The sequence below is a fragment of the Antennarius striatus genome, chromosome 20 (genome assembly GCF_040054535.1).
Source record: "Antennarius striatus isolate MH-2024 chromosome 20, ASM4005453v1, whole genome shotgun sequence".
Taxonomy (NCBI): Eukaryota; Metazoa; Chordata; class Actinopteri; order Lophiiformes; family Antennariidae; genus Antennarius; species Antennarius striatus.
Window position 1 is genome coordinate 10,757,935 of NC_090795.1, and position 16,134 is coordinate 10,774,068.

General features: G+C 41.2%; 1 protein-coding gene across 6 annotated transcripts in view; it reads right to left on the reverse strand.

Moving 5' to 3' along the window:
- phldb2b (pleckstrin homology-like domain, family B, member 2b) overlaps positions 1-16,134 on the reverse strand; it is a 37,485-nt gene that overhangs the window by 11,783 nt on the left and 9,568 nt on the right. For 5 of the 6 annotated variants that reach the window (XM_068343768.1, XM_068343769.1, XM_068343765.1 and 2 more), the window contains 7 exons: positions 15,704-15,802; positions 15,012-15,095; positions 8,128-8,247; positions 5,952-6,136; positions 4,449-5,630; positions 725-1,105; positions 142-303 (listed from right to left, as the gene is read on the reverse strand). In XM_068343768.1, coding sequence (XP_068199869.1) covers positions 142-303; positions 725-1,105; positions 4,449-5,630; positions 5,952-6,136; positions 8,128-8,247; positions 15,012-15,095; positions 15,704-15,802 — 2,213 coding nt within the window. Of the gene's footprint in view, positions 1-141; positions 304-724; positions 1,106-4,448; positions 5,631-5,951; positions 6,137-8,127; positions 8,248-12,371; positions 12,544-15,011; positions 15,096-15,703; positions 15,803-16,134 lie in introns of those variants that run through there. The other variant, XM_068343771.1, reaches the window with a different exon arrangement.

Consider the following 16,134-nt stretch of genomic DNA (forward strand, 5'->3'; position numbering starts at 1 on the left):
ATGTGATTTTCATGTAGAAAATCTGTTTACTGAAATAACAAGAGATGGATTTTTTCATCATTCATTAAGAACAGAACATACTGATCCAACCACTGTTGTCAAAGTGGACATTTTTATGATTTTGTCTGCCTGTTGGTTTACCTCTCGAGCAGATTCATCCACTTGGTTGTCAAGCTCCTTTATCTTTTGCTCCAGTTCTTCCATGTTGTTCAACACCTGGATCCTCTCCTCTTCCACGCGCCTGACTTCCTCTTCAGAGGGCCTCGCTTCCTGTCCGCGGCGAAGGGCCACATCATCTAGCGCCTGGGAACAACATTGTTGACAAGGGTCAAAAATATGAGCAGACAAAAGAACAAGCTGTCATTTCTAAATGCTAACGCTCAACCTGCTCTAAACTAATAAAAGGAATGGAAATAACTGTCACAAGTGAACACGAATGTCATCAAGATCAATACTTTCTAAGTATAAAGAGGAATCACCCTTGTCATAGAAAGACCAGGGAACAGTAACGTCCTGCATTAACGTTGATTAATGCAGGAATTATAAGATGCTGCGATCGCAAACAACAGCGATTCATATTTGTGTATGCTTCACACATCTCACTTACTGACCACATCTTAAGGGGTAAGGCAAAGCTGAGTCAGCTCCCTGTTTAACGCTCAGCAGATATATGACACAATAAAGATTTGTGTTTATAAATAAATGACTCATGTATTTCTTGTACCTCATTGGTCCTCTGTGTCCGTGGAGATGGTGATGGGGCGAAGCTTCGCAGGCTGATTGCAGGCGATTCTGCCCTGTTTTCTCGGTGACCACCGCTTCGCCTTCGTCGTACCTGCAGGTCATCATCATAGTAGCAATTCTCTGATCCAGGGGAGCCTATGCGCCCATTCCCCATCGTTCCATTGACCGGCAAGGAATCCGAAAAGACAGACGGCACATCGTCATCGTCGTCGTCGTTCACTTGAAGTTTTTGAAGCTCCTGGTTGATTTTCTGGAGATCTGCCACAGCTGAAGTGGAACTTTCTGCTACGCCTCCTCCGTCTCTATCAGCTCGACCCAGTTCGGAACACAGAGACAAGATGGTCTCAAGCCGCTGGCGCTCCTAGAATGAGGACACACACACAGCAAATGCAGTTATGACATAGGATGTTGTTAATTCTAATTTTGACATTTATTTTGGATTCTCCCGCTGGTTAAAATAAGACCAACTACAAACTGTACATTCTATGTCCAGGACTAGACAGAAAACAACAACTACAGCTCAGCTGATATTTCTTTCCATTGTAAAATCATATTTCCAGTCATCAGGTTACCTGGAGAAGCATAGCAGAGGTCAGTCCCTCAGTAAAACCGTCCTTGTTCAGTCCAAAACGTTCCTACATGTAGGACCATCGCCTCTCCAATGTGATTCATTGATTATAGTTTACCACATCATTTGCTTTCTCTAGAAAGAATATTTCCTCTGACTGGGAATCACTGTCTGCATGTCCATACACAGCTACATGGAGAGTTAAACTACCCCAGTAGTAAGTTATCTCCAGAGACAAACATGTCAGTTATATTAGAGACTGAAAGGAGGTCAGAAAAAAAGAATGTGTGACAGAGGTGTGTGTGTGGGTGAGAAGGAGACAAGGAGAGCTAATGAGGAGGTGGACAGCTGTGATGATCAGAGGTGTCATGAGAATGAACCATGACTCCAAACACTGGAATGTGCTCTTGTGTCCTGCAGCTAAGGAAACAAGACACTTTCCAGAGAGTCAGGCTCTAGGAAGGAATCAAAAGTCATCCTTAGACATCCTGTTTAGGAAGTCATCACAGCTCTGCATGTAGCTTCTACTTCAGCTTCACTGTTTATTATATGTGTCATTTTATAAATACATAAAATGTAATTTATCAATGCATAGTAAAATGTTTCATTCATTCATCCATTTTCATGGGGAGCTGGAGCCTATCCCAGCAGGCATAGGGCGTGAGGAGGGGGACACTCCAGGCACGACACCAGTGCACCGTGGAGCCACACACAAAGATATACAAACACCTGGAGAAAACCCACGCGGACACTGGGAGAGCATGCGAACTCCGCACAGAGCGGGACTCGAACCCGGACCCGCCGTGTTGTGAGGCGGAGTCGACAGCGCTAACCACTGCGCCACCGTGCCACCCTAGTAATTTAGAAATGAAAAAATAAGTAATCAAACAAATTTATTATTTAACAGTTTGTGCGTAAATCCTGAACAGACAAACAAGCTCATAATTTATTTGTAGAGTGAAACTTGAACCAGAAGCGTAAACACAACTCCTTCAGTTTGTCAACTATTGATTCAAGGCTTAATTTCAGTAATCAGCTGTCAACTACAAGAAGACAGACAGACAGACAGACAGACAGACAGACAGACAGACAGACAGACAGACAGACACATACAGACAGAGAGAGGGAGAGGGGGAGACAGAGTGAGGAAGACTAAAAGAACAATGCCAATATATAAGAGAAGATGGAGACAAAGACAACAACAGACAAAGACAGTGGAGAACACTGTGAGGAAGCAAGATTGGGAGATGTGACAGAAAATCATCTGGTGATTTGGTGACGGTAACATAAGGACTGGACTGGCTCTATTACTATAGCAAGTAAGCATTAGTTTTAATCCTTTTTCTAAAATGATAAATCTAAATTATTCACACTAACAACACAAGCTACCATGCTAACCTTTAACTTATAAGGACCAATTCAATATGGTCCTCCACCAATATGTACCTCCACCAAAGCCCACACTGTATGATCGTGTTAGCTACTGTTATATACTGGGGTTTTTTCTCTTTTTGTTGTCTTTAGTTTTTGAAATAGTTATCTATGCACACAACTGAATCATTAACACACAGCATTTATATCTACTGCCACTAGAGGGCAGCCAACAACAACACAAGGCTGTCCTCAGTTAATCCCTTGGATTTATAGAGCTACCATTTGTGTTACCAGCTTAAAACATATTAATAATTTTGTAAATTGCTCATAGAAGCGCAAATCACATCTTAACTGACTTTGAAAAACTAATAGGCATTGGTTGTCAATAAAATTATATCAGTCATCACATCTCTGCCATCCAGGTGGGGGTAAATCAAGAAGAGCAAAAAAAAGTATCAACTGGACTTGCTTCAGGTCAGTTAAAGACTGACCTCTCATCCAAGAGGCTTCTTCAGAACGTCTTCAGAAGTGAACTGAACCTGATACAACCTTAAGCAAGTCCAGTTGATTCTTTTTTTGCTCTTCTTACAATTACATCAGAAAAACTATGTTGGAATTAAACAAAGTGAAATTTGATCAGAGTAGAAGAAGCTGGTTCAGATTATCCCATCCACAAAACTAAATACGTACAAAGCAAAACATCTTGAAGCTAGCTAAATCCCAATGAAACCCACTGTGAGGCTTGTGAAACATTTTAGTTTGTGCATCATTCAGAAAAGTATTTCTCAATGCAGAATCATGTTACTCTCTCTCTCTCTCTCTCTCTCTCTCTCTCTCAGCTTTTATTTAAAGAATCCACAAGGAGGTGACCAACCACTTTTTACAGACCAAGAGGTATATAGATTGAAAAAACTAATGACAAAAGTAAAAGGGATGATTGTGGAGTACGGATAGCTGTGGGGTTTTTTTTTTTAATTTTGTCTGCTTTTTTTAAAAAATGTGTGTTTTTTTAGTTTGATAAATGTTAAAAGGTTAGATGTGTTCTTTGTGCAGGAAACGCACAGTACTGTTGAAAATCCTACCATTGTTTGTTTTTTAGATGTGAATTCCTCTTGGCGTGAATCTCTTGGATTTTGTGTCAACTTGATTATCTTGTAATTTGGCTTTTATGAATAAACGTGATTTTACATATAAAAAAAAAAAATCTCTCTCTGGCTCACTCTGTCCTTCTCAGAAGGGTTGTGATTGTCCAGTTGTTATTATATGTTGAGTATCTGTGTGTTTATCCACCTGCTACACTCTTCAAATGTCCTCTAATCTTCTTGGTTTCTCTAACCCACATCTGACAGACTGGCGTGTTCTGTGGCCCTCCAGTGGTCCAAACCACACTTGGCGGACCTCTGAACCACACTGGGTGGACCTCCAGATGACTGACACAAATGTGCACCACAAATACACAAACACACACAATCCAATCATAGGGTTAAGAATAGTCTGGTTAGCATGGGCTGACTACCAGTGGCATCTGTTGAACTTTGTTTTCTGTGTGTTAGTGTGTGTCAGAGCGAGAGAAGTCCTAAACTCATTTCTCCACGAATTATGTGTATTCATGTGTAACAGAGGGGTGGGCTTTATAACCTATACCATAACTTGCCACTAGGGAGCAATCAAAATGTCTTCATTCATTTCATCCATATTTACATCCAGTATGTCAGTGGTTTAAGCAGAGAAACCCACACGTGTAAAAAACACACAAACTCACCAGCCTCTCCACCTCCTGCTCACGGAGTCTCTCCTCCTTTTGCCGATGGTGATAATCAGTTAGTTCCTCTTTTCCACTCAGTGAGCTGATACTGCCTCTTCTTTCCCTGAAACCACCAGGCGGGGCCACACCTGCCTTTCCGAATGACTGCCTCCTCTCCCCAGTTCCCAGTCCTGGGGCACCACTGAGATCTAGGCCTACCCCTCGCCTGTCCCTCTCCCCCAAGTAGAGGTCAAATTCTGGGGAGCCTCCACAGTTGGCCAGCTGATCCTCTTCTGGAGGGCTGGAGCTTGTGGACATGATGGACCCCACAGAGCTAGTGGAGGTCAGACTGAGTTTTTTAGCTACACGTGGAGAAGATGAGCCCCCTGCTCTGGATGGGATGGTCACATCGGGTGGGGCGGTAGTGGCAGAGATGGAGGGGCCTGTGGAGGGTAAGTTCTTAGGTGTGGACAGGCAGATAGACACAACACCTTCTCCTTGAGTCTGGATTTGATTCCTGTTGGATGACAGCACGCTGGAGTAACTGGAGTTGTGTTTGAGGTCAGGGTTGGCATTCTGGCTGTTGTTGCAATAGTCTTTGCTGAACTTGTAACCCCCACCAAAATCAGATCGCCGTGGTGGTAATGTTGACAAAGTCATGTTTCCATTGTTGTTATCGCGGGGAGATGGGGAAGGGCAGAGGCGTGGCAGCGAGCGGCTTTGCCCACCTCCAGTCATGCAACTCAGAGAGCCAGCTGAGTACTTCCTGGTCCGACTGCTGGGTGATGGCTCTTGGTTGCCATAGCTCCGACGACCAAGACGGGGACTCGAGGGCATGCTGACTGCACCTCCTGGTGATGGAGCATGGGATGAGGATGAGGATGGAGGAAGAGAGAGGAGGAAGTTATTGCTACCATCGACAGAAACCGACGATCCTCCACCATTCCATGTGGAAAGTAAAGAAGAGGAGCCCGAGTTGTGCAGCCTTCGGCTGTCGTTAACACCGAAGTTGTCCTGATTGCGGCTGATCGACGTGCGGGAAGCCAAGGAGGAGGAAGGGTCGGATCGCCGTCCTGGGGAAAGAGGGGGAGTGGACTTCATTGATAAGGGAGGACGGTCTGAGCCGTAGAAACGCCTTGCTTGTTCTTGATAGACAGAGGAGGATGTGGCAGGACTTGTGATAGGTGTGGTTGGCGGAGACTGAGAATAAAAAAGTATATATTTAATCCAGAAAAAATAAATAGTATACAATCTTACTGTAATATCTAGCTCATATCATATGACAAAATCATTTGAAAACAATCCTCCACCATCATTTTGTTACAGGAAAAAAGAGCAATGAGTGTATCTTGTGTTGTCTTTTGAACACTAGTAGTCCAGGGTAATGAGTAAACCCTGGTTAGCCATGTTTAGCCAAAGACAAACAACCAGAAAGGCCATTTATACCCTACAAAGCCTTTTAGAGCACGGCTTGAAGAGAACACCAACAAAGTCATGAAGCGAAGCTAAACGATGGCTGACCTGTGTCACGCTGAAGTAGGAGGGGTTAGTGTTCCCATTGGCTCTCAGGCTGTTCTCTAGTGCAATCTTTTTGCGCTGCAGCGTGTCCATCAAATCTCGGAGCTCAGACGCCGATCGCATGCCTCGAGCACTGCTGGTACCACCCACCACCGCATGGCTGTAGTCACTGCTAAACTTCAAGTAGTCTGGAGGTGGGGGAGAGATAAAATGGAAAAGGACTTAAAGGCATAACACAGCAAAAAGGGGTGAGACGAGCAACATGGATTTAAAAAGTGATGGGTGGAATTCACGTTTTTTTCGGTTTGGATTAAAGAAAAGTGGGGGAAAATAGAAGGAAAACAAAGAAGAAAGAAAACATCAGGGACGTGATCTGCAGCAGAAGAGAGAAAGACAGAGAGGGAGGCTGTGCATGTACCTGAAGCTGCAGCTATTCATAGACGGGGCCTTGGCAGGACAAACCCAACCCAAACAATCCGAAACTGGCAGCGAAACACCCAGAATAGGCTTCAACTCTCACAGCATCCAAATACACCCTCACACAAAGCCATCCATTAGATCCAAGGGAAACATTAACTTTAACTCGGGTTCAGCTCCTCAAAGCAGAATTTTGGGAAATGAAAAAGACCACAAAATTTTCAGGAATACCCTCAAGAGGCCCCCTGCCCTTCCTGAAACTTCTTATTTAAAGCAGTTTCAGCAGTGATGGTGTCATTTTCCAAACCTCAACTGAGTCAGGTTTTATTTCCTTCCTTTCCAAATCTTACAAAACAAATCAGAAAAAATCTATTTTTTGACTTGCTGACATGAGTCTGAAATAAGTCTGAGGTCAGCGTCTTCTGATTATCAGTCCATATCTGTTCAGACTTCTGAAATAAACCCTAAGAAAATATTATCTTATCACAGAAAAAAAATAATGTAAAAACAATAAAGTAGGTGGAGGTTACAGCTGAGAAACATGCCCAGGTCTTCTTGTTCATCTGTGGTTTTATGTGGAAAAGAAGCTGTTTTTATGTTCATGCTTAGACCACCCACTGTTTAACTATCACACACGCTGAAAAGTTTTCCGACAGCTATCAACCGTGGACTCGCCTGACAGCAACTCACAACATATGTTGAGAATGTTTATTAAAGAATCTAAGCAAGACAGAGAATATTCAGCCATTACTACTGAGTGGAATGATCGAGCTAGACAAACAGTACTTAACATCTGAATGCAAGCCTGTGTGAAAAAATGTGAAACCTTACTTGGTGGAGAGAAATGGAGCAGAAAATGAAAGACATCATAATATCCAGAATGACACACACATGGAGGCTGTTTGTGTCCATACATGGGCAGATTTACACCGGAGGCCTGGCATGTATAAACTCTTCACTTTCTCCTCCATGCCCGGCTCGTTTTGCTTTGTGTGAGAGTCTTCACATTAGGTGTGTACGTGAAAACTGAGAGTCTTGGTAATCTGAAGGATAAGCTTGGCAGACCGTTACGGATAGTTTAAGAGTCTGGGAGAAAGAAATGGAAGTCGTGTCTATGAAAACATCAGAGAGAGAAGTGCATTCCATACGTCTGGGACTTTAAAGAGCAGGGATTCCACTGGTTATCACACACACACACACACACACACACACACACACACACACACACACACACACACACACACACACAACACACACACACACACACACACACACACACACACACACACACACTGCAGAGACAGAGGACACTCCAATATGTTTCAAATAGAAGTTTTACCATGAGTATAATATTCAGAGTTATGTGTGAAGACTGAAATATGTGCCCCCACCCTTTCCTCACACACACCTGCCTGGGGTATGTCTACCTGTAAATTTACCCTGAGCTCCCCATCAGGGGACAGGAGCAATGTTTTCCACAGGGACAGATGGAAGACAACGCTGATGAGGAACGGCTGTCGGAGTGAGAAGCTGATAGAAGAGGGTGGGAGGATAAGGCCAGAGAGGAGGATCAAAGAAAAAAGGATGGGATCAAGGGTAGGTCAAAAGTCATAGAGTATAGTAGAGTATAGCTTTATTTATCCCTTAAGGAGGTTCTATCAGGGAAATTAATTATGGGTTGGGGTCAATTATGGTCATGGGTTGAGGTCGGGTTACCATGCCTTGTGAATGTGTGCGTGCGCGTGCATGTGTGTGTGTATACCTGTGTTGTAGGCTAAAGCGGACACAGGGCTCTTCTGTGGAAGCATGCTCTTCATTCTGCTGGCCTCCTCTGGATGGTTAAAGCGGAAAAAATAGGATTTACCCAGACACAAAGAATAACCTGGAGACAGAAAACAAAACACAAAGTTAGAAATCCTCATATTAGTGATCCCCCTTAAAACAGCTTCGTATTAAGGCTTCTTTATACTTTGGTGATCAAAAATAAATACGTCCATTCTAAATCATGTATTTTTCATGTATTTTTATGATGATGAATGTATAAAGATTTGTTAAGATTTGATATACTTTATTAATACTCAGTGGGAAAATTATTTTTGCACACAAATACAGGCTGGAACACACAATCACATGAGCCTATAGACAGGCAATGCAGGTGAGATGGTGAATGAAAGGGCAATGCACCCCCCCCCCCCCCAATGAGCGGTGTAAATAAAAAACTGCAAAAGCAGAGGCAGCAGTACATTCGGTGGTGTCCATGGGGCTAACTCATCCCTTTATGTGAATGTAGTGTTGAACTCCTTTAGTTTATTCTTGTGTCAGTAGTCATTTGACCGTGTCTTGCTTGAATTATAGCTACGCCATCCCCAATGATTCCCTTTGGCAGTATTTCACGTGTATCCATACTTCAGTACCTCCCTTCAACACTAAGCATAAAACCTGTTCAACAAATCAAAAAATAATTATAGGCATGTGAATTAGGAAAATACTCAGGAATGACTGGGCAGCTGCAAGGGTGGCTTGAAATGAGTCTGGGGTATTTACTCAACACCAGGCACACACTTGCACAAGCTCCAGCATGGCCAGACCATTCCAGCCCATACTACAGTGTTTGCTCTGGCCATCAATTAGGCTGAAAGAGCCAGGTATTAAACAAGATGTCAGGGTCACAACCTCTGTAATGCACACAGTCAGCCACAGCTGTCCAAATACCGAAGAAAAAAAGAGGGAGAAGAAAGCAATGTTGCTGAGCCACACACTTAAGACATCTGATGCAGAGGAAGAAATGAAAACACTGAGGCATGAGAAGGAGAGAGAACAGGACATCACAAGGACACTGAAAGCAAAGGAAACTCTTTTCATTTCTTTGACATGAAGAAACAGAATTTATTTGTTTCCTCCATTTGTTCCACCTACATCCCTGAGAGGAGAATAAGATGAAGATTATAGTAACCCAGCATAATGCTAGTATGTGTGTAAAAGCCGTTCAAAAAAAAAAAGCTCCTCCTTCACAGTTCTATTATAGTTACATCAGATTCCTTGGACCTGAAGTCAGAAACAACCACTGAGGCAAGAGGGGGGATAGTGAGAGGCCGAATGGAAAAAGACCTAATGGAAACATGTCAAGACTGTTTTCTTTCCTTTGCCTTCTCCCACTCACATCTCTCATGTGCCTGTTTGCTTCTAGCTGGGCCTAGTTTAGTTTCTAAAACATCCCAGCTAAAAACTTGCATTAATACCCAAATTGTAGATTCACTGAAAGAGGTGCAATCTGTCGAGACACTGCCTTGGGAGCTGTTTTGCCTTCAAAGCTATAATTTCTCCACAGGGGAGGGAGACCACAGAGGTGGAGCTAACACCACACACACCAACATAGTAGAGGGAATGTTTAGTCTACACAGGTGGACTTTGAATGAAACACAAAACCCAAAGGTTTTGGCCCAAACTGTGAACAGTGTCATCGAGAGAGAGCGAGATCAAAAAGGTGTCTGTGTTTCTGTGTGTGGTGCTTAAAAGTAGAAAAACACACATTCATTGGTACCATGAAGACTGGAGTTAGCAGGATCTAATATGTGTTCCCCCATGCCAGACATGAGTAATGAGTGTATATCTTGAAATGGTGTATTCTCTGAGTATCAGTGTGAGGGGAGGCATGTCTGTTAACAGTGTCTGTCTAATGACTCACAGCAGCTCTCAGTATTTAGCACACAAACATGCACACACAACCTTTTTTTTTGCCTGCAGTCAGCCCTTGTAAAAGTCTAATTTCCGACCCTCAATAACCTCACCATGTGCCACCTTTAAAGTTGAAGGTAAAGTGTGTCGACTGATTTGTTCACATCTCCAGCTCCTCCCCTCCCAGGGCTCCTCAGCTGACAAATAACTACTAGTCCTCCGCCTTCTCATCTCCAGTAAAAACAAATACTAGCAGAATGTGTGTTGGTAACAGAAAAAGAAAAAAACAAAAAACCTAACCTATTCTTAGGCCCTTGTATGAGTAAATACAGCATCGCTCACGTCAAATCAAAATAATTCAGACCTTATTGGTTTTTCTGGGACATTATTATCAACCACAGCAATAAAAAGTCATTCAAATGTTTGCTTGTTTCGCACTAACCAGATTCGCCTCCCATGACGAAACATATGTTCCCAAACCCCACACACATGTGGACCGACTTTCTCTGACAACAACCGGCTCAAAATGACTCTGTATATACATTTATAGGATAATTTAAAGTTTGAGATCTACAAAGTCAGACCTCAGAGTCTTTGAGGACACAGATGTAGATGCTGAAGATCAAGTCTGGAGCCAATTTCTTTTCCCATATAGATCTGAGCAAAACCAAACGACACTCTTACCAAAATGTTATGTCAGAACCATTTCTCTGCTTCATTAGGATGTGAGAGAAAATAAACTAATTATAAACATAGCTGTGAGCAGGTCAATTTTAAAAACTGTCCGAAAATACACGCTTTTTGTTAAATAAAAATGTCTGCATGAGTTAGTTGTAAAAACTGTCTTCAATTTGATACAATTGGGACTAAATCCTGCAACATAGTAGAATAAAGTTTACTCATTCATGAAAAGATGTATAACACACGTCCCAGTGGGAGTGTGAATTGGCCTCAAAACCACAAATTACCCTCTTTGGTGCCCAAAGGTCCAGCAGTAACATCATAAAAAACACAGTGGTCTTTCTCAAGGGAGTCTGTGCAGATTAGCCCCATCGTTTACATGCGCGCGCACACACACACACACACACACACACACACGCACGCACACACACACACACAAAATATATAGAGACCTTAAACAGATATCTACTGTCTGCTCTATCTCAAACCTCATCCATGAAGTTATATCCACTGACCCCCACACAACTTCTGTTGATTTTTAAAGTTGCAGACTTGGGGACAACCTCAGGAATTAACTGGTAATTAGAAGTAAATAAACTAAGTTCAACACAAACACCACAAAGGGTGACGGCAAAGGGGAAATCTACTTTATTACGTAAAATTGTTTTGTTTTGTTTTTAAAAAAAAACCAAAACCCTCAAATGCTGGGGGGTGGGATTACAAAGACTGGTGAATATAGCATCCAAAACAATGAATCACATTTTCCTTTCAGGTTTCAGGTGTCCCGACCACTGTGACTGTCCTCATAGCTCTGGGTCACATCTTTTTGTCTTCTGCACTCACACCAGTGTGTGAACTTACCAGCTAATGTGTGACCCCGGGGCATGAGGTGATTTACATAGAAAAGAGCAGTCAGTGTGCTTAACTTCATCCAACATTTGGCAGCAAATATGTCTTGACTAAGAAGCTTGGATTGTGTTGTGCCGCACTGATTCACACCTGACAAAAAAAAACCTCTGGAGGCTTAAAACTCTTACACTAGTGGTTGTTGTTTTTTAGTTCAAACCGACATTAGTTCTTTTATTCCAACCTAGTGCGTTACTATGTCCATTGACCTATGGTGACAGATGGTACATAATTATAGCAAAGACGTCCACTGCAACCAATCACAGAGGCTCTTTGTGTTTAAAGAATAATCAATATTACCACATCAGCAGATGTTTCGTATTCCGGTAAAAGTGGGGGGGAAATCTGATCGTTAAAATGTGAGATAAGACAAAGATTTGACAACATACAGTACATAAAAAGAAAGAAAACTGAGATCAATCGGTCAAATGGCAAATACGGCATAGAGAGATGGGTGGGGGGGTAACTGTTGAATATATTAAAAATGGGCTATTCCATTGATGTAAGACCGTAAATTAGCTTAAAGAAATCAACAAAATACAATGCAATTCCATCTAAGTAAATGTAAGGCTACTATTGTTCGAAAAGCTTATTAGAACCAAGGCAGTCACAGACTGCAACATCCCGCGACACCCCTGAATTCAAAATTTCACCCCGACCTACTTGCATAAGTCAAAGATCAAAGCTAGTGCTCTAAATTACAATACATCACCGCTTTGATTTAATGAGAATTAAGTCACAAACCTTTTTAGTCCCATTCAGTGAGCACTTATTACGACACAAAGAACAGCTTACTTCCTTTTAACATCTGGCAAATAAAAAACTACTTTTCATTCAAAAGTTGAAAATTAAATACGATGTATTTGTCGTGTATCTGGCCGATGTGTGGACGTCCGACTTCTCCCTCCTCTCTCTTCTTAGCTCCTCTGAGGGGGAGAAAGTTCGTAGGTTTACCATCCACAAGACCGACTCCAGGACTGTACCAATCTGTACCGGGAGGGGTGCCCGATCAAGATATTCGAGAGCAAACAATCCTACGTACTGTCACAAAACAGAATGTCACAACTGAAGACTTATATACGAATAAAAATATAACAACTAGGAAAAAACATGTTTTAGTAACGACAAACACGTGTATGCTTGTTGCTTGTGGCGCTATCACCCCTCTTTGTGGATGCTAGGTTGAAGGGCTATTTGACAGTGAGGTATTTCGTAAACGCCCCCTCAGCATTTCTTTGTCTACTTCACTACTTTCTTTTTCTTTTTAGGTTACCTTGGAAGACTTTATCCCAGGATCAGCCGAACTACAGTGGATGACGTAATATCATTGTAATAATGTCGTTGTAATTTATTTATATTATAGCAGTGATTGGATTGAAGATTTGGGAAAACAAACAATAATGGAGAAGGGTCGAGGGTATGCTGGTATACTGTAGTCTGTTTGGCTGAGGTTTAAACTGGAAGAATTTGCAATGGGAGAGATAACACGATTAAGTAAATAAGAGAAAAGCTTGTAAAAATCTGTACTTTGACTACAAGACCAATTATGATAGCCTCTCTTTCATTATGTGTGCTGGTGTTAGACTGCTGGTATTATCCAATTAGTATTTTTTTGGAAGTATTAAAAGCCTTTAAACTTCTTGATTGTTATTTCTACTGTTGTTGGGGTTTTTTTTTGCATTTTCAACGTAGTATTACTTAACAAGTCACTTCCAGGTGTTCCAACAAGCTATAAGTGATTCTGACATAATTCCAGGTCAAGCTCAGAAGTCCAGAATTCAGGACAGATCACTTCCTAAACATGGCTAATCATCTCCAGATTGTCCTTCAGTGTGTGTGTGTGTGTGTGTGTGTGTGTGTGTGTGTGTGTGTGTGTGTGTGTGTGTGTGTGTGTGTGTGTGTGTGTGTGTGTGTGTGTGCGTGCGTGCGTGCGTGTGTGTGTTAGGTAGGTACACTAACTCAAACCAGGGCAGCAGATATTCCTTAACCCAATATTTCTGCTTCCGTCTCTTTGTCTGCTCCTGCGTCACAGTGTCCTAGCTTGGGGTGTACACACAAAACACTGTCAATATTTGAATCAGAACACAGGCACAGGAAGATAAATAGGCCTGTCAATTATTAACTTTAAATTGCTAGGCTACACAAGAAACAATTAAAGGAGGAAAACATACACAGAAAGAATGGGCACGCAGAAGGAAAAATGTGTAATGTATGTTGTGTAAAATTTAAGAGAGAAAATGGAAGGAAAAATGAGAAAACTTTTTCTGGATGCAAAAACTGCCAAAGTGAGGGAGCTCTGCTACTTAGAAAGTGAATATGGGAGAAAAGAGAAGATAGTCGTATAAGAGATAAAGAGATGAAGATGCTGGCAGACAAACATATGTGTGCAGAGTGGACAGATTAACAGATTAAAAAATGTTTGGGAGACTACTACATGTCTGTGTTTTCTGCACATTATGATAAAGGAATCTGATGAGTAGTTTATCATCTGTAGTTGCTGGAAGCTGTGAATCATTAGGAGCTCACAGTTTCAAACCACTATGTTATAAAACAAATTTGAAGTACACACACGCACACACACAACCACACACACACACACACAAATACACACGTTCTAGATCTTGCACAATACACAAAACAATGTAGAAATTGTCTCACACATAGACCTGCAAGCTCACACATAGTAAAATTGTATACCTTGTCATTTCCACGCAAAATGTCAGCACAATACTTACTGCACCAATATGACTCAAACACACACTTAAAGGAAAGCAAGCTAACCAAATCATAAAGTAACTAACCACTTCCTCACTCCTTCACTAGAGTACTTAAATACACAAATAGAACAAACAATATATATATTAAACTTAAGTGATTGCTGTACACATACCTTTTCAGAGTATGACTCCGGTAAAGTAATTACTACTTGTAGGCACCACAACACTTACCAAGTTATGAAACAGTGAAACAAAATGTTTGGATTAGTTGAGGTGTGGACAGATGAATTGGTAACAGTTGATCACGACGGGCCTCATCCAAAGGTTTAGTCATTCACAAAGACAGACAGAGATTTGCAACTTAAAGAAACAGATGATTGTCTACAGGATATAACGCTTCATAAACATCAGTACTAAATGTGATTTGTTTGCAGATGACAAGAGTTTATTTATTATTTAACAAGGCACACGGAATTAACTTTCATTCAGTTTATTTTATTGGCCAGTAGGTGGCAATATGTCAGAATTTATGCGAGTGGTGTGTACAAGCAAGTGATGAAACATCTGGGCTAAATGAGCTATACCGTGTGTGTGTGTGTGTGTGTGTGTGTGTGTGTGTGTGTGTGTGTGTGTGTGTGTGTGTGTGTGTGTGTGTGTTTTGTCTTACCTTGCGTAAGTGGTGTGGGTACAGTGACTTGTACGCCGTCCAGACTGCAGAGGTGACCACAGGGGTCCAGAGTCACGACACCTCCTGTTACATGTCATGATGAGAAAGTTCAGGATCATTTCACCTTTCACCACTCACTTACTATTTAAGTTCCCAATTTAATCCTGACTTGTTCAGGAAGCCTTTTGTACAACCACCACTATTACATTTTTACTACAACACTTAAGGATAAATTACGCTGCTATTGTCACATAAAGAGTTCTTCCTGTGCTGTAGATTATTTCTTTCATTGATTAAAAATATGAGTGTATACACCTAAATATTTTGATCCATTTCAACTTGACTTTCATTGAAATATAATGAGAAACTGTATCACTGTAAAATGGTTTGTTATAACAAAAGGTCTTGAGACGGAAGAAAGGTACGTAGCAGATCATCACTTTTAGAAAATAAGAAATACTAGAATACTTCTAAAATATTGTAATTCTGCTTAATTATCCGATTTGCTTCCTGTGCACCAGTCATTTTTTTAATACGGAATTATAAAAAAAAGAATTGTAAGAATTTTTGTAATACACTATAAGTAAAGGCTTTGCTGACAACACATGTTTTTGTCTCAATAACCTAGTTTTGATCATTCTGTGTCCTGCCAATAAAATGCATTGATTCTGTAGAAAGCAAGCTGACAGCACCTTCATTGATAATCAGACAGTGCTCAGCCTCAATGCCAGGCCCCTGAATGGTGATATCTTGAGGAATTGGAGCATCTTCTCTCCCTATACGGGTCACTCCTGAAACATCAAGCAACACATGGAATCATCATAAATATGGTAAGCTCCAAAAGATATATAAATACATGAAATATAGATTGTATATAATATATAAATACAATTGACATAAAACTTTTAGCCATTGTTTAAATCTAGAAGCATGTCTTGGTATGTGAGTCTTTTTCCCACCATGTGGGTGGTCTATGATCTATGATTTATGTAACTACTTTTATATCGTCATTATTATTATCATTGTATTATGAATTTTAACTGTTTCTCTTTTTAAGTTGACACATTGTGGAGAAAATTTAAATCTTTCATTTTTTTAAAAGGGTTTGTTCACATTGTTGGAA